This window comes from Myotis brandtii, unplaced genomic scaffold (genome assembly GCF_000412655.1).
Source record: "Myotis brandtii unplaced genomic scaffold, ASM41265v1 scaffold422, whole genome shotgun sequence".
NCBI classification, from domain to species: Eukaryota; Metazoa; Chordata; class Mammalia; order Chiroptera; family Vespertilionidae; genus Myotis; species Myotis brandtii.
Window position 1 is genome coordinate 751782 of NW_005366171.1, and position 19557 is coordinate 771338.

The 19557-nt window shown below is 43.1% G+C and overlaps 1 protein-coding gene across 1 annotated transcript; it reads right to left on the reverse strand.

The window, feature by feature from the left end:
• Positions 1-17159, reverse strand: OVCH2 (ovochymase 2). The gene is made up of 16 exons (XM_014545904.1): positions 17072-17159; positions 14566-14675; positions 12855-12946; positions 11269-11441; positions 10835-10930; positions 10433-10584; positions 9408-9597; positions 8245-8268; positions 6488-6578; positions 6244-6368; positions 5366-5506; positions 4841-4971; positions 2506-2599; positions 1929-2060; positions 690-779; positions 1-186 (listed from the first exon to the last, which is right to left on the reverse strand). The coding sequence occupies exons 1-16, from the start codon at positions 17157-17159 to the stop codon at positions 134-136; spliced, it is 1782 nt and encodes a 593-aa protein (XP_014401390.1). The 3' UTR covers positions 1-133.
• Positions 17160-19557: the final 2398 nt, after the last annotated feature.

Below are 19557 nucleotides of genomic sequence, written 5' to 3' on the forward strand. Positions count from 1 at the left end.
CGGTTGGTTCCTTCCGAGGGCTGTGAGAGAGACGCTCTGCCATGCCTCTCCCCTAGCTTCTGGTGGTTTGCTGGAAAACTTCGCTGTTCCTTGGCTTAAAGACACTGCATCACCCCAGTGTCTGCCTTCATGTTCATGTGACGTCCTCTCTGTGTGCGTGTGTCTCTCTCTGCATCCAAATTTCCCCTTTTATGAGGACACCAGTCATATTGGATTGGGGTCCCCACACGTGACCTCACTTTAACTTGATTACCTCTCTAAAGATTCTCCCAATAAGGTCACCTTCTGGGGTACTGGAGGTGAGGACTCTGACATGTCTTTTGGGGTTCTCTGATTGAATGCTGGCTGAAACTCTCTATGTGTATCTCTTGGTCACATTCCTCAAAACAGCTCACTGGCCCTGGCCGGTTGCTCAGTGGTTAAAGCATCAACTCATGGACCAAAGGGTCTTGGGTTTAATTCTCAGTCAAGGGCACATACCTCAGTTTCAGGTTTAATCCCTGGCTCTGGTCAGGGCACAAGCCAGAGGCAGCCAATCAATGTGTCTCTTTCACGTCAATGTTTCTCTCTCTCTCTTTCTCCCCCCTCCCTTCTACCTCTTCCTTCCCACTCTCTCTAAAAATCAATGGAAAAAATATTCTCACTCCTCCAGTGAGGATTAAAGAAACACACACAAAATACCAGCTTACCGGACGCATTGTATTCTTCAGGAAGGACATTCCATGTCTCCAGAAACATTGATTCATCTTCTGATCTGGAGATGTTTAAATCTGGGTGTAAGCATAATATAATGCTCAGGTCACACAAACCAGGCCAGTGCTTGGGACGCAGAACATTATTATTGTTATAATTATGGGGCATCTCAGTTAGCTGAACTCTGGGTATTTTAACTAAGAAGTGTAGTATCTTAACTGTAACCTGGCTTTGCCATAAGTAGCTGCTTACCCCCTAACAAGAATGAACAACTTGAGAAGCTTTGTGGGGTTTGGACAAAGTGTTCATGGGTGTGAGGGCTTGGAAGGAAACTGTAATTCAGGTGTCTAGGGACTGGGGGTTGGTGAAGATATTTCACATTTTGGAGCCCCTGTTACGTGTCACACACCTGCTCTTGACCAAGCATACCTTATCTGATTTAATCCTCACTACATTCTTACTAGGCATGTGTTAGTCACCCATTGTAAGGTTGAAGTAAATGAACCTTAGATGACTCTGAGGTCACAGATCTAGTAAGCATAGGCCAAGATTCAGATATGCAGTTGATCCTCATCCTTTGAGGATTCTTTATTTGCAAACTTACCTACTCACTAACATTTATTTGCAACTCAAAACTAGCATTCCTGGTATTTCCAAGGTCATTCATGGACATTTGTGAAGAATTTGAGTCACCACATGCAGGTGTCCCTCACTGAGGCCTAAGGAGGTGACACTCTGCCTTCTTGTTTCAGCTCTCATACTATCAGTTAAGTGTTCTTGCCATGGTCTCTTTAGTGCCATGTTTTGTTGTGGGGTGTGTTTTTTGTTGTTGTTGCGTTTTTGTGTGATTTGTTGGTGATTTTGCTATTTAAAATGGCCCTGAGCTTTGTGCTGAAGTGCCATCTGGTGTTCCTAAGTGCAAGGAGGCTATACTGCCTTTGAAGATGCCTGTGATAGATAAGCTTTGTTCAGGTTTGAGTTACAGGGTATTGGCTGTGAGTTCAGTGTTAATGAATCAACAATATATATTAAATAACGTGACGTTCAACAGAAATAAATATCAAACCAGAGGCTCAGAGGAGCCTAACCCTGCATCTTCCCTAGGAGCACTGGTTCAGTATTCACTAATTTCAGTGTTTATGGCGACTTTCTAGAACAGAACTGCTGCAAATGATGAGACTTGATTAACACGTTATGAGGATGAGAATGTGGACCTGGTGCCTCTTCCTTCTTACCTGTTTCAGGGATGAAGGAGACTGTAGCCTGAAAGCCTCTGAAGGTCACATTTTCATCTGACTGGAAGCTGATGAGCATCACACCAGAGGAGCTCAGCACAGGGGCTGGGGCAGCAAAGCCACACAACCGAGCTGGGTCAAGCCAAGCCCAGGCGAGACACGGTCAAGGGCCAGCAAGTAGACGTGACATTGCATTAAAGAAAAAAATAATTGTCCTTTAGGTAACTGTTAGGAAATAAACTTTCCTGGTGGATGTCACTAGTTGGCTTTTTAAAAATATGTTTTTAATCTCATCAACATTTCTATTCTGTTTAACTCTCAAACACTCCTATTTCCATAGCACTTTCTCTTTCTGTCCCTTTGCTCATGTGGGCTGTCCGTATTTTCTGTTCAAACGGTCCTGTGATTCTCCCTCTTGCTTTTCCTGCCCCTGATGTAGGAGAAGAGGAAGTGGAGGTGGTGAGAGCGTAGGGAGGGATGGGGGAGAATGAGGGACCATTGAACCAGATCCTTTTTATTCCCCAAAAGGACTGGGTCCAAACACAAACCAGGGCAGCTGAACTCCAGGAACACACACCTATTTCCTTCTTCCTTTCTACATCCCTGTGCACTGTCACGTAGTCGGAAGTGCAGTCTCCACTCTCCTCTATTTCCAGATTCTGAAAGGAAAGCTGAGAAGACTCCACATTACATCCAGAGGAAATAATAGGGACGGATTACCTGATTTTGATTAGGTAGAGAAGTTTGGATTGCGCAACTTGCTCTGGAGTTCGACCTTAGACGAGAAAGTTAGTGGAATGTTCATGAGAGGGTTAAGTTACTTAGTTTCCTATGCTATACCATAGGCTCTCAAAACCTGCTGAAACATATAAGTGACCAAATATAATCCAAATGTAAGGTTGGGAAAATATGCAAATACTTAAGCTCCCTTGCTCTTTTCTAGGAGGAGCAAAGAACAATATTTGAGCAGTTGGATAGCACTGGCCAGTTGAGTGCGAAGAGAAGAGCAGTGGGATGAAGGGCTGATGAAGCAGGAGTTCACATTGTAAGCATACAGATGATAGGGTTCCATGGAGCCTGCACACTCAGCCGGAGACGCAGGACTGCATGGATAGGACAAAAGCGGAGGCAAATGGTCGTTCATGGTGAATGTAGGCATGGGGAGAAGGAGCCGAGTCAGACACAGGATTCATTCAAACATTTCTTAAACCCTTACTGGGATGCTTTCTTGAAGTAAACCCTTTCTCTCTGAGTCGTGGTAAGCACACAGTTATGACTTGCCATGCTAATTTCCAAATTACTGTCTTGGCTGAGGCCTGGGATGATCCTGTCACTGGGGGTGTGAGAGCCTCATTTCACGGATGCTCAGCACTCCGTGGACATTTATTGAATAGCTGTTTTTAAATCACTTCTAGCTCTGGCACGTTCAGATTTTCAACTAAATGTGTCTTCATCCTCCTTCCAGAAAATGCTCATTCTTAAACTTTTATCCTCCATCACTAATAACATATCTCCCCTTAATACTTCTTCCTCCTGAAACACCTGCCCTGCCTGTGTTTGGGTTTCAGGAACTTTTAGGAAAAGATCTATGCTCACCTCCTCTGTGTCTTCTTCTCCCACTCATTGGTAAGACCTGTGTGATCTTGTTTCTGCTCCTGAGACTGGACTTAATTTGATATTTCAGACACTTCTGCCTCCTCTCTGTTGGTCAGTTGTCCAGTCCAGTTATTCTACCTTTTTATTGGGGGCTGAGGTGGGGACTGGACAATGAGTACTCAGTCCTCCTTCTCTTTAAATTCTGACTTTGTGTAGTAAATTCAAAGTGTTGCCCACATCATTTTGTTTGTTTATTTTGTTTTATGTTCTAAGTTAAAGGCTCCATTCTCTAGACAGTTATAACATGACACTAATTTGGTTCTCCTGGGTTTCAGATCACTTTTTGCCTCTTGAACATCTGAGAACTTTGTGGTATTGTTCACCCTATTCTTCCCCCTTTATTTTCTACTCTACTTTCTCAACTTCATGTTCTCTTGCTTTCAATTATCATTTTAAGAGAAAGACTTCTAAATAAATGCCTAGTTCCACCTCACTGTGAATGCAGTCTCACCTTCAACTACCGGAGGCATCTCTGTGCAGATGGCTCACTAGTGTTTAATGAACAAATGGGCACCAACACCACTAATCGAGTGCTGAGTAAACTCTGTATCCAGGCATTCAAGGTTCTCCATACATTGACCTGCGCTTCACCTTCCAGTACATGTCATGACGCTCACACCAGTGCACCTGTACCTGCTCGATGCTGGTTCCTCTGTGCTTGCCCTGTCCCCTCTGCACAAGAGCAGATGATTTGGGCCTCACTGTCATCGCCTTTTGTTAACCATCACTTAGAGTGTTTCTAGAAGAGACTAGGGCTGTGGTCGGCAAACTGCGGCTCGCGAGCCACATGCGGCTCTTTGGCCCCTTGAGTGTGGCTCTTCCTAAGCCTTAGGAGTACCCTAATTAAGTTAATAACAGTGTACCTACCTATATAGTTTAAGTTTAAAGCATTTGGCTCTCAAAAGAAATTTCAATCGTTGTACTGTTGATATTTGGCTCTGTTGACTAATGAGTTTGCGAACCACTGGACTAGGGAATGATAAAACAATTTTACCAGGTACAAAGACTAAGGCAGCACTTCAACGAAAAGTGAAGTGTGCAATTGCCATCTGGTGGTGAGTGTGGGTAGTTACAGGGAGAAATAGGCTGGTCTGTTATTTTACAAGTATTTGTTGAGAGCTTTGTATGCCAGATACTAGGGACTAGGGACTAGGGTTACAGCAGTGAATATATCAGATAAAAAGCTGCCCTGTGGTGCTTCTGTTAGCTATTCTGTGGAGATACCATAGCAAAGGAAGGGGAGCCAGAGTCAGTACCTTAATTAGGTAGTGTTTGGGGGCTTGAAATACCCAGTTACAGTTGGCCATGTCATTGTAATCTTCAGGATAATGAAGACTCTGTATGAGGCCTTCTTCAAAAAGGACAGCCAAGGAACTGCAACCGGAATCTGAAATACAAGGGAAAACATGTAAACTGTGGCATCAGCCAAACAAAGAGGAACCCCTTTGTTTTTCCTCTTGTCTCCCACAAATGATGCGTGACCTGAATCTGCAGGCTGAGCCAGCAAGAAGGAAGAGGTTCATGCACTGATTTTCCAGAACTCACTGGGCATGCTCAGCTCACTTAGGTGTGCAATCGCAGCACCATAGGAGCGCTGTGCCTGGCGTCTCACACCAGCACACCTGTACCTGCTCTATGCTGATTCACAGGCCTGTGCTCCTCTCCACCTTGGAGCCAAGGGGGCCTTGGGAGGGGGCTCCCTGCCCCTCACCCAATTCCTATGGGGCCTCAACTTTTACAAAAGACCTGGATAGTGTGTGATAAAAGAAAAATGGTTTTACCAGGAAGGTAGTTTGGTTTAAGAGCTTTGTAGGTGAGATTAAAACCAACGGCATAATCTGTGGCATCAGAGATGAACTTCAGCCTCAAAGAGTTGGAGGCAACAAGAACTGATGAAACGAGGCTTTCTCCACAGAATTTCCCTGCAACATAAGAAGATTCTTTGTTCACAGTCTAGAAAACAGCACCCATTCAAAGACTGAAGGAGACCTGAACTTGTCATGATAGTACAGGATCATTTAACCCGGGGTTTCTCAACCTTGGCACTACTGACATTTTGAACTGGAACGTTCTTTGTGTTCAGGCTCCTGTGCATTGTAGGGTGTTTTGCACATTCCTGGCCTCTGACCTCTAGATGCCCGTACTTCTCCCTGCAGCTGTGATACCAAAAAAGCTTCTAAGACACTGCCAACCATCTCCTGGGAGGCAAAATCACCTCCAGTTAAGAACCACAGAAACGCCCCTTCATTTCTGTGTTTTATATAAGCAACTTTTCTCTCCTACTCATGAGTATCCATTTTTACTTTTAGCTGGACGAGACAGGGAAAGACGGTTTTCATGCCTAGAAAAGCCCCATGCTGCCTGGGAGGCAGGGGCCCTGCAGGGTGCCTACATTTTACTCCTGATAGGCTCCAGGTCTGAAATGAGCTCGGAAGCCTGGTTCCATGGGAAGCCGATGCAGCGAGTAAAATTGACTGTGGCCTCCCAACCATCACACAGCCCCAGATTTAATTCCTTTCCACCATCCATGCTGAATTTCAAAAGTGGGAGACAGGAAATGTGGTGGGTACAGATGGCTCAGTGCCAGACATACTGTATCCAGGCCCCACGAAGCCCTCTGAGCACTGGTGTCCATTTGCCAGTGTGGAAATCCACTCACCAAGAAGTCTGTCTTCTAAAGAATGCATTGACAGGTAATTGTGGTCACAAGACTCTGCATCCAAGTGGGAAAAGCGGAGTAACACATGCATGTCCTCGGGTACCAACAGGGTCCAGACACAAAGTCTGCAGGCAGATACGTCAGGAGGTTGTTATTTCTAGACAGAAAGTGGCTGTCCCAGTTACTGGGCACAGTCAGACCGGAGGTAGGAGTCAGGGGAGGAGTAGCAGAGGGGGCTACTCACTGCTTGCTGTCATAATAGAGGTAGGGGCTCTCTGGGAAGTGCAGCTCCCCCTCCGACTCCCTGACCACAGGATCCTTCTCCCTGCATGCGGCTGGGAGGGAAGCCACAGAATCAGGCTAACAACAATGGCTAGTCACAGCAGCCCTCGCTTTCCAGGACCCAGACAGACGCTGGGACCGCCTGGATCTTCGTTATGCATGCTTCCTTTTTTCACGAAACCTTTTCCTGCCTTGGTTCCAGATGCCTTTTGTTTATTTTTGTTCCTTTTAGGTCCTGCTTAACCTTGAGATTCTATGATTATTTTTCCCTTCCCTCTTCTTTCTCTGACCTCATACTCCATTCTATAAATACAGGTAGTTCCCAGGTTCTGTCATTAATTTTCATCTCTTTCGACCTGGGCCCTCTGACCAGTGTCATTCATACCCTCAGTTTCAACTATCATCTCTACATTTCTAAACTTTAGACCTGATTTTTCAATCGTCTCCTAGGTATCGCCCCTGAAACTTAACATGCTACAAATGAAATTTGTCTGGGTATGCAAGAGTGCTTCCACTTTGGCTTTGATTATTTTTATCGGCCCCTTTCTTAGTCTGTCCTGCCTAAAACTTCGGTAGCATCCTTGATTTCCCCCTCTCCACCCTTCATCTAAATGACAAACAAGTACTAATTCTTCTTGTTTCTGTTCCCTCCTCATACTCTGGCCCTTGCCCTAGGTCAAGCTTATATTTCTTGTCTCTTGAACTAATGTATAATCTCATAAATCCACCTCGAATTGTTTTCCCCTTTGAGATATATATATATACACACACACATACATATACATACACACACACCCTATGTGTGGCTCTTATACCACTGAACTATAGCTCTAATCTATTTAATCAACTTCCTGTTTTGACTGGCATTCAAATTTCCATAACGGTGGTCTCACATTATCTTTCTAATCTCCCTCATTAACCTATCACCTATCCTAACTTCAGCTGCTTTGAGATGACTGATCTCCATTACAACCTACATTTTCCTATCTCCATCCTTTAGTACCCATCCAGGATGGCAGCTGGAATATTTTTCTTTACCTGAATCCCATTGCCACCTGACAAAATTCTTCTCAACCTTTGTCCTTCAAGATTCAACTTAGAAGAGAAGATGTCTGTGCTTCAAAGCCTCCCTGCCTTTTTTTTTTTTCCTGCCAGAAGAGCCACTTATTCCTCTGCGCTCTCAGGGTACTCTTCCTCACATTGCTCCTTGTAGGTAGTTCCACAGACTCTCAGAACCACCAGAGATTTGAGCTCAAGATGCCTTAGAAACCATCTGGTCCAAACTCTTTTCTTTATGAATGAAGAAACTAAGGTCCAGAAGTAGAAAGAAGCTTCCCCAAGTCACAGAGTGAATCCATTGCCGTGTTGCAACATAACACCGGGGTGAGTCCCCTGGATAAGTAAGGGCACTTTCAGGGCAAGGTGTGTTGCTTCTTGAACACATCTGCACCACCTTATCCTCCTCCTTCAAGTCTCTGGCGCAAAGCAAGGATCTGGCAAATGTTTGCTGAATTGAGAGGGAGCTCTGGATGTACAGGATGGGAAATGGGAGGGAATCTGGGGCTCCAGCTGGGTGAGGGTCCTGACCGGCAGGGATTTCGAAGTGGTGGCTCTGTACCTAGTGCGCAAGGACAGCTCTTGCTGAGGAAGACGTTTGATTATAAAGCGAACTGACATATAAGTCATGCTTTTGGGGGAGCGGACTGGAGAAATACCCACCTCTGGAGCTCTTTCTCCGTTTCCCTAGGGAAGAAAAGGAAAGATGCAATTCAAGGTTTGTGGTATCCTAAACAATATTTCAAGAAGTTAGCAACTCCCTGGCTTAAAAGTGCAGAGATTTTCAAGTCAATATGCAACTAATGAGAATGTAATCTATGGAAAGAACAGAAGGGACAAGTTGACAAAGCAGAAAGTGGCCTTTTTGTTTTAAGGAGATGATGTCACTCTGTTTATTAAGCAGGGGAACTAAGAGACAGGCCCAGATTAGCTTGGAGGTTACACAGAGCAAGAAGAGGTCATCTGGCCCACCCCTCTTGTTTTACATGAGAAGGGAAGCTCAAGATGGAATAACTCACCACAACCACAAAAGAATTGTTGGGATAGCTATAGCTTGAACTGAGGGTGCAGGTACCTGCCACCAGACCATATACATGAAAACAAAACCAAGTTCTTACTGAATCAATTTTAATGAATCCCTTTGGGGAAAAACAGAAGCCCTATTGGGGCTGGAAGCCACCAGTTAAGAAAACAATTAAGGGTGATTTGGAGGCAGAAATGAAGTTTCAGTTAACTCACTGGTCAGGCTAGTAGAAGGCATATGTAGACCAAGGCCTTTTCAGACTTACAGTACTTAGATCTGTATAAGGCCTTCTCAACCAGGGCATTGCTAACATTTGGGTCTGCATTATTCTTTTTTGCGGGGCCTGTCCTGTGCGTTGTAGGAGGTTTAGCAGCATCCATGGCCTCTATCCACTGGATGCTAATGTCACTCCCTCCCCTCCCCCTAGTTGTGACAACCAAAAATGTCTCCAGACATTGTCCCCGGTGCTCGATGACCACTGATCTATACTATTGCATGCTGAATCTTGCTAGCACAGTTGAGAAGTGGTGAGTACATATCACCAGCTGACATAGTTTAAATTAAAGGCAAATTTGAAAAGGCTAGGATGGATGCATTCATGTTTCATTGACTGTTTGTATGATGTACCAGGCACCATGTTTTCCTCTTGTTTTAGCCTTAGGAAATACCACAGTCCTGATGTGTTGCCCTAAGAACAGAAGCAGAGCCTGTCTGCGCAGTGGCCCTGACTCTGCTGAGGCCTGGACTCTGCTGAGGCCCTCTCTGGCCCTAGCTTCTTGGCCTTAGGTGCTAGCTTTATTACCAATGCGGATGTGTTTGCGGATCCAGGGAAGCACTTTACTAAGATCTGTGAAGATCCCAGGGGATCCTTGATCGTCTTTCTGCACATTGTTCCTCCAGCCTCGACCACAGCCCGAACCCCAGGAAGTCACACCAGCGAGAGTCCAAGTCCCTCTCTTATTTCGGCACATGAGGGAACCTCCTGAATCTCCCTGGAGGGGGAAAAGCCTCTGTTACCATCATGATCAGTGTCTTTGCCCCAAAGTGCTCACGCTTTCCCCCCCATAAAGATGCTAGATGAGGATGAATGACATTTCTTCACTTCTAATAATTTGGACTCGGGCCTGGGAGAACAGGCAAGCACAGCTCACATTAGACCCTTGGGTATCATCGGAGCCTATCAGCTCCACCTCCTTCTCCGCATCCTAGGCTTTCATCACACAATCAGGCTGTCTTCCTGTTCCCGTCTCATCTTGCAGGCTCAAAGAAGTCTTGCCCAGTAGTAAAAATGACCTCAGGTCTTGCTCAGCAGGAGGGATGGAAGGAAAGGAAGGTTCCTGTTATACATGAACTTGAAACTTCTAGATAGGAAAGAGCCAGCCATTCTTCAGAGGTGGAGAACCCTGAGCTCATTATTGACATTATCTGTTACTTAGTCTTTTGGAAAAAGTGGAAGACCTCTTCTGAATCCACACTCCCTGGTATAAACAGGTTGTTCAAGCTGTCTCTTTATTTTGACTCAAACCTCTCCTGCCACTCTTGACACCTCCTTTCAGAGTCCATTCTTACAGCTGAGGGCAGCCCTGCCTGGGACCCATCTCAGCCGTGGGCAAACTACGGCCCGCGGGCCGGATCCGGCCCGTTTGAAATGAATAAAACTAAAAAAAAAAGACCGTACCCTTTTATGTAATGATGTTTACTTTGAATTTATATTAGCTCACACAAACACTCCATCCATGCTTTTGTTCCGGCCCTCCGGTCCAGTTTAAGAACCCATTGTGGCCCTCGAGTCAAAAAGTTTGCCCACCCCTAGCTGCTCCCACCTACCTGACATGCATCTCTCCCTCCATCAAGGAAGCCTGTGCAGAGAAAGGTCTGCCCACTGATGGGCTTATTTAGGGTTAGCAGAGCTGCCACACACTCCTCCTGGGTCAAGATGGGCAGGTTCACTTCTTGCAAGACTTGCGGGAGGATGCCATCTAGAACACACAGAGATGAGAGCCCCAGCAAGCCACTCTTCTACCCTTTCTGAGTCGAAGATGCCTGCTCCAGTCAGGTTTGTGTCTTTTGAAAAGACCTGAACTTCTAAGTACATTTTTATATTTCCTCTTTTAAAACATGTTTGCACAACTGTTTTCTTAAAAAATAACAGATTAAAAATTCTATTTTTGGATTACCCAACAGAAAGTTCTGACATCTGGTTAAGGGTAGAGGCATAGAAGTTCTTACTTTCAGTCAGGCGGCCCCAGCCTGCAGTCGTGCAAATCAATCCAGCCTTAAATTGTTCTCCTGGCTCTGGAAGACACATGGGCCCCACAGACGGGCCTGAAAAAAGAGCAAGGCAGGGCATGGAGGAAAGGTCACCAGATGCACTCACCCACTGGCATCTAGGTGGTCCCCCCAAAATCTTGTAAGAGTTGTGATATTTCTTCCTGACACTTTCAGGTGTCACTTGTCAGACAAAGAAAGACACTCTACATAATCCTATATCTGAAGCTATAAGCAAAAGTGTTTCAGGTAGGGGACCCTCCACCCCTAACCCCTGTCTCTAAGTCCATGACCCAGAATTGCTGGGCATATCATGTACTATAAGGAATGTGCTATAGAACAGAATTTATGGAGAACATGGGATAGATAATTCAGAGTGAGCCTGAAATGTTTACCAAAATGGAAGGTGCCAGCCATCTTCAAAAGAGCAATGTCATAATCCATTGGTTTTTTGGTGGAGAATTGGGGGTGTATGATGATGCTTTCAATGGTGAGGGTTTGCTCTCCTGGCTCTTTATGGCTCAAGTCATGTTTTCCAGCAGTAACATTCAAACTCGATGCAATATTTCTATTAAAGAGGAAGTAGTAGAATGAATTGATTTCATTGAGCCTCTGAGTACAATTGTAATGATTGACAAAGTGGCCTCTTCAAAATGGCATGGATGGATAATGGGGGGGGGGTAGGAGGCTGCCAGACAGAGAAAGTGAGAATGATTCCCACACTCTTGCTAAAAATGCAGAGGTTTTCAATTTGATTGGGGAGTAGTAATGAATGGCCGCAGGAGTCAATGATGTAATAAATCGAGTGCTCTGCAATTTCATTTATAAAATGTCTAAAGCTGTAGATACTTTGTAATTCAGGGGTCTAAAGCTGTAGTGGACTTCATTTAGCTACCCTAGGTGGTTGGCCTGGCCTCAGTATCAGCGAGTGACTTGTGATCCCCACTAAGTATGTTGCTTTACTGTCAGAGAGCTAATGCAGAATGTACATTGTGAACGGCACAACAGCACCATAACTCTGCTGTCCCAGAGAGCATGCCCTCTCAGGACTTTGGACTGATTACAACAATGGGAGGTGGGAATCTTCCTACTTCCTTTATGTTTATAATTTAGAGAAAGACCATTCTATTTCCCTTCCTGAAGCAAACTTATCTGAAAGGAACAGGATGGGATGAATTGAGATGGATTAAGAGCTTTGGGCTTGCCATCTTTTGGGACCCTTTGCTCCCAGATTTTATAAAAAAATAACTAGAAAAGCTTTACTTTTCTCTTGATATACTTTACTGGCTCTTGGCTATCTTAAGTACCTAACCTAACACATAGCAACTCCCTAACCTAGGCACCTGCCACATTAGGGGAATTATTAAGTGATTCTTCTTTAGACTGTCAACTCTCTGGAGGCAGGAATTATGTCTTACTCATCTTTGCAGATTTGAAATAGGATAAATATGGGGTCATGACCTTGATTGCAGCCTAATGAACATCAAGAGCACTGGCAACAATAGAACATTTGAAACACCCAAGAAAGTGGATTAAGGATGGAAGTTGTTAGATTGAAGCTCATAGAGGCGGGATCAATATGAAAGATGTGGGAGCCTTCTTGATGTTTTACTGGCCTTTATTTGTTCTCTTTTATACACTTCTTAAGATGCATAATGAACTGCATGATTCTTTTTCACTGAAATTTAGGAAAACCAGGAGAAAACTTTCACAAATATATCTTTGTGATGCTTTTTCTCACTTGGATATTATTCTTTATTAATGTCCATTCATATTTAACTACTTCTGCAAGAGATTATGTTTTCTACCAGATTGAGTACCCTCTGACAACATCACTGAGCCCCATTTGTGTTATGCAGTTAAGATGTTCTCTCACTAAAGCATACATCACACAGTTCTTGTTTTAAAGAGTTATTGTTGCTGATTCTAAGGGAAGAGAGAGGTCATCTGCCCTTTATACATGTGCTGGGCCCTCCCCTACCTGTTTGCAACGCAGTGAGCAGCCGTAATCACCCACTGTGGAGAGATGATGGTTCCACCACAAATATGTTTCTGCCTTCGTTTCAGAGACACCTGAATTGCAAAGACCTTAAATAAGAGTAAGTTAATGCCCTGGTATCCCCCAAACCTGGAGACTGAGCATATTCTGAAAAATAGACCCAGATATACTCTTCATAACTATTAGCAATCATGGACTGTGAAGGTATAAAACTCATTTCACTGCAGCTCAGAAAAAAGAGAAGTGCTGGAACCAGAACCTTCCCAGCCTGGTTCCCAGGTGGTTAATCTCAGATCATTGGCTATAGTATTTATTTTTTATGCATTGATGGCATTTATTAATTTTTATAATAATATTCATACTGTTACTCTAACGATGTAAACAATATCTGTAAATGAAGAGAAAGAAAAAGAATAGTAAGATACAGCAGAATCCAGATGAGCAGGTCTGAGAGAAAGGCCATGGGGGAGGGTTAAAGAGTCTTACAACATGTGCTCCAAATCCTCCAAGCCTCTTGGAGGAATAGTCTGGACCTACAATTTTCTGGCACTCTTAACTGTTTGACCTCTACAACTTCTTCAAGCCTATTTTTTACTCTGCCTCCATCTTTGGTTTATCTTGTTCATGATATTTGATTTGACTCTAAAATGACTTACAGGGTACAAGTAATACTTTTAATTCCATTGTTGGAATAAGAAAGTAAGCAATTTATTAGAATTTTTCCCTTTTTGACCAAATATTATTCAATGAATGATTGAAAAAAATATTTAATACAGAGAAAAGGCTAAGAATATAATAAAGAGCAAGTAAGTAAAAGTCAGTGATTCATCCCTGACTATGATTTGAATATGGACTTCTGAATTGACTAGCTAACCAAATGCCAAGTAAGCTACTGATCAATTCACTCTTCAACCAAGTTAATTCATCAACCTAGTGAATACAAACTCAATCGACCAACCATTCTAAATATCCACTGGACTAAAAGTTCATATGACTGGCTTAAGAAAAGTAAAAATAAAGAGCTATTACTCTACTTGCAAAAGTAAATGACAAGAATATAGTGTGGCTCCCAGGGTAAAAAATAAAGGTGGGGGACTTGTAAGGAGAATAAATGTGAAAACCACTGGCCAAGGGCAGAAGCACAAAGACATTTCTGTGACAGGGGAGGACCAGGAAATTAGACTGAGACAGAATTCTTCAGACATTAGCTACTAAGAAGGTAGTAGGCTTGATTATTCCCTGAGAGGTTATATGGAATAGGTACAAATCTTAAACCTCAGACATAAAGTAGACTTGTGGATATGACACCTTTGATTTCCCTGGTCATCTTTAACTATAATGAGATAAGTATATTTTAAATCTATGCATTGAATCAGAAAATTATTTTTTAAATTGTAAATTTAAAAGTTTTTCATCTTAAAGTGGGATTTTTGTTTTAGGAGTTGAAAGTTTGGGATGTCTTTTTCAATTTTTGGAACAAGCCAATAGTGCATGTAGCTATTCTGGACACACCTTTTCTGTAATATAACTGGTCTTACAGCATGAGGGACTTGAACCCCTGTACAGACTCATGAGATCTCTGATGACGAGCTAGGCCGAATGGAGTGCACTTGTGAGTAGCAGGTGATTTTGAAGTATCAAATCCCAAAACAGCTCATAGTCTACCCACCAGATAATGTTCTCTGAGACTCACCTGCCATGGGTAAGAGCCCTTTACCACTTGGCTTCCCCCAACAATGCGACTAAAACCATTCAGGTAATTCCAGGGCTGTGCCTTCACTTGACTCTGCCCACAAGTGGAAGCTGGAGAAATGAAAAGACAAAAAAAAAATTATTAGATAGCTTCTGAGATTGAGGGACACAGCAGCAAAGTCTTATGAGCAAGAAAAACTGTAGGGCCTGGATCATGTAGAAAGACTATAAAATGGCTTTAAGTTAGTTGTGGGGTTTGCTGTGGTTTGCAGTACGAAGGGTTATTCAGCTTTTGTCACATAGAACATAGGTAGCATGAAAAAATACTTTCTACTATGAAGATTAAGGGCCTTCGAAATAGATCTTCACTGGGTTAGCAGGAATGCAGCCCCTTTTTGCTTATGAGTAATCTGGACCCCTAGAGCAGGGGTGGGGAACCTTTGTTTTGCCAGGGGCCATTTGGGTATTTATAACATCATTTGTGGGCCATGCAAAACTATCAACTTAAAAATTTGCCTGCTGTATTTGATCAAACATTTATTAACTCACCCCTAATGCCTTGGCAGGGCCAGACCAAATGATTTTGCGGGCCTTATTAGGCCCACGGGCCTGACGTTCCCCACCCCTGCCTTAGAGGCTCTTCACAGCACTCTGTACTTCTATGACATTAATTACATACATCATGGTTATTTCTGACTTTAAAATTACATATATATCAATGATGAGGGAATCATTGATCACTTGCTTCCTGCACACCTCCTACTTGGGATCGAGTCCCCAACCTGGGCATGTGCTCTGGCCAGGAATCGAACCCTGACCTCCTGGTTCATAGGGCAGTGCTCAACCACTGAGTCACGCTGGCTGGGCTGGTTATGTCTGACTTTCAAGCTAACTAGACAGTGAGCTCCTCAAAGATATGAACTTAATCTCAGAGATACCTATATCCAACATTATCTAACACAGATCCTGATACATAGAAGTTGCTCAGTTAATTCCTTCAGTACGTGGATGATGCCATAGTCTGTCTTCGATTGTAATTGTGTGTTCATCTTTTCCCCCTCACAGGGGACTGAGTGTGAGACCATGGTTGTGGTACCTGGTACACAGTTTGATATTAGATTTAATTCTCTCTGAGGGTAGAAAGTAGCAGATTGTTCAAGGAGAGTGGAGAGAAGACTGTGTCTTGATTCACACACCAGACTGGTGTTAGGATAGAAGGGTTGCCAGATAATGGAAGAAATAACTTTTTTGTCTTTATGGAAAAGATTTTGACCCTGAAAACATTGCATTTACTTATTATCCTCAATTTTTTTCACTTGTCAGTTAAGAGAGGCATTAGATTAAAGATGTTTGCAACTGCCAGGGATGGCAGATCATTCTTTTCTATGTTTTCTAGAAAGGCCTGGAAAGCCCCGCCTCACAATCACCACACTTCTTTGGCTAGCTGAGTCCTCTCATACTTATCTTCAGCCTGGAGGTCACCTCAACTGAGAAGTCTTCCTTGATTTCCTCGAGATGTGTTTTAAGTGTCTCTCTTCTTTACTCTGTAGTACTTTTTTCTTTCCCCTTTTGTAGTTTTGCCATGCAACATTGTGATAGTGAATTGTTTGTCTCTCTCCCTCATTGGAGTCTGAACTACTTGAGAAAAAAAAGCACACTCTATGTCTTTATTCACCTCTGCATTTCTAAGGTTTAGCACAATTCCTAGCACAGAGTAGACACTTAGAAAAGTTGGGTGGATGAACATACAGTTTTCCTAGAGAACGTATCCTTCAGAGCATAACTATTTAGGTTAATATGTTAAAATATACAAAGCTCATTCAAATAATTTCTCATTTAACCCTCCATTCTATGCCTATGAATCAAGTACTGTTACTTCTTTACAGATGGGAAAACAAAGAATCAAAAAGATGCACAGCTAATTAATGACAAAGCATGGATATAACACTAAACCTTTTGATTCCGAACCCACTGCAGCCGTGATATTGGTTCAGAAGCTTATTTTCTAACTGTTTCAACTGAATGAAGCATCAGTACCTCAGAAATAAAATGTGCTATAGTCTGAACTCATTGGAGCAAAGAGAGAAAACATGATGATTCTCAGGATTGGCACAAATCTGACTGGAGAAACCGGCCAAGAACTATTCTCAGTGAGCATGCTTCATATTTCCCAGCAAGACAGTTTTCCAAAAAATTACAGATGCTTCAAAATTTATGCTGATTTCCAGAATTTGTTCCATGAATGAGGATGGGGTTGTGTAACATGACCAAATAAGTGAACAATCCAGATCAGTGCAACTTGTCAAAGTTGTATTCCATAAACGTTTTTCCCAGTTTTATATGCTGATTTCAGGAGAAAAGTTCAAAATAATTACATGAAAGACAGTTAGGTCTCCAAAATATATTTGCTTCTCTGGTTTTCCCAAAGGAATCTGGAGTTATGATGCTCATTGACAGTAAAGGTTATTCCTTCAGACAAGGATAACTATAGTTTCTTTGAAACTTACCTTTGGAAAGAGAGAGAGTTGCAGATTTACCTTGTTCCAAACAGATCATTCCCAGTAGTAAAAACAGTTTATTCTTACTCATAGGCATTTTGAGATTCAGAGTTTTTTCCTGAAATTTTAAAGAGACCAGAGAAAATCAAAATAGAAAACCTTGTGAGACCAGCAGTAAGCCCATTTAAAAGGAGGTTATTCATTAACCAAGACTTGAGGCATTCAACCATGTCCATATGATGTTTCTGAATGTGGTTTCTTTGTAAGATGTGGGAGTCAACCACAGAGCATAGTCTTGTTCAAGCAGTATTACATGTCCCATTACATTCGCATCAATTTGTTGCTTCCCAGAGCGTATCTGGCTAGCCAAGTGGTTGATATCTAAGTAATGGTTTGCAAACATTACTTATTTCTTAGTACAAGTTACTGCTTTCTACAAGAGGGTTGAATATCAAAGTTGTCCTTGTTTGCAAAGATAGACTGGACTACATGCCTGCAAACAACCCATGAGAATATGCTAAGCCATTTTTCTTTCTCTTATTCTCCAAGTGTAAATGAATAGTTATAAGCATGTGTTAGAAAAGGAGAGGAAAGATAATTTGGTGGCACAGTCAGGAAGTCAGGTGACTGGACAGTCATTTTGGGTACTGTCTACTGGGGCATTTGTGAATCTGCATTCTCTCACTATAGTATTGTATTTATAGGAGGCAAACACTAAGTCTCCTTCACTTCTACTCTTAGCAGCTGATGCAGTTGATGTGGCATGGGAGGTGGCTCTGATTATGTGCAAGTCTTCTTCCTTGGCTGAGTTTGTGACACATGGTCAATGTGTGAGAAGCAGCAATGGATTGGCCAGTGCTATCTATGACCACGTAGGAATAGGTATGAAAAGCAGGAAATGCCAAGGCTGAGTGAGTTAAATTGTAGGTCACTTTGACAGACAACAGCATCATGGGTTTTCCTGCAGCTCCCTAAGGAATGACTAAATATGAACCACAGGACTGTTGTTCTAGGTCATAGCTGCTTCTCAGAAATAACACAGATGATCAAAGCATAGCCCCACTAATTATGTTGATCCAAATAAAGTCTCAAAACTAATTAGATCTATGCATTGCAGTGCTTATATGCAAATAATGAAGAGAATAAATGAAGCCCCTGAGACCTTAATTAGTATATCAGGCAGCATACTGGTATAGGTACATGTAAATACACCTAATTTTCTCAGTCTCATTGGATTTCCTTTCATTGGATTTTCAGTGGAATGTTAGCAAACCTGTGCATATCTGATGCTGAGGTACGTAAAGTCTTGTATTCCAAATGGTCCTAAGTCCAGCACAAATAAGCCCTGTTTTATAGAGATGATTCCTGGAGTCTGTCCCCTTATAATATTTGACCAGCAGGTAGGATTTGTTATTGATTTTTAAATGTCCTTTGCATATGTAGATGCTTATTTGAAGTATATTCTCAGTTATGGATTATTCATTTATTGACATCCATTGTAGGTGTTCTAACATAACATCTCATTTAACAGTGACCTTGAAAGGTAAATGTTATTATTATATCATTTTTTAAAATAAGGAAACTGAGTCTCAGAGTGTTATGTAACTTTTCTAGATCACCCAGCTATCAAGTGGCAGATGTGGAATTTATCCCCCAGAGCTTTGGGGTCTGAAATCTTGTTTTACTTTTATTACAGCACTGTATGTGTGCTTTTCAAATCATACTGGCATTCATATCATATTTTGAATTTGAGTCTTTCATGTAGATATCTACACTAATAAAAGAGAAACATGGTAATTAGCGTACAACCGCTACCCTTTTCATTGGCTAATCAGTGAGTATATGCAAATTAACTGTCAGCCAAGATGGCGGCCGGCAGCCAGGCACTGAAGCGAGCATGAGGCTTGCTTGCTGCAGTGACTGCGGACTCCAACGTTCCCCGCCTCACTTGCCAGCCTCTCATCTGCAAGTCTAAGCAACTATATACTATGTTGCAAATAAGAAGCTAAACAAAACCCCAGAAAAGGGCTTCCATTCAGCCGGGCTCGGACCGCAACATTGTATCTATGTTTTCAGCAGCGAGGCCTCAGAGCTAAAGCTGGCCCAGAAAAAAAAAAAAAAAAGAGAAGAAAACAAGGAGCGGTTGGAAGCTTTAGTCACTCGCCAGCCGGAAAACAGCCCTCAGCCCCTCACCCAGACTGGCCAGGCACCCCAGTGGGGACCCCCACCCTGATCCAGGACACCCTTCAGGGCAAACCAGCCAGCCCCTACCCATGCACCAGGCCTCTATCCTATATAGTAAAAGGGTAATAGGCCTCCCAGCACCGGGATCAGCGGAGCAGCGAGGCTCCCGGCACCGGGATCAGCGTGACAGGGGGCAGCGCCCAAACCCCCTGATCGCCCTGCGGCTCTGTGTGTGACAGGGGGCGGGGCCACAACCTCCCTATCCGCCCTGCTCTGTTCGTGACAGGGGAAGGCACCCCAACACCCTGATC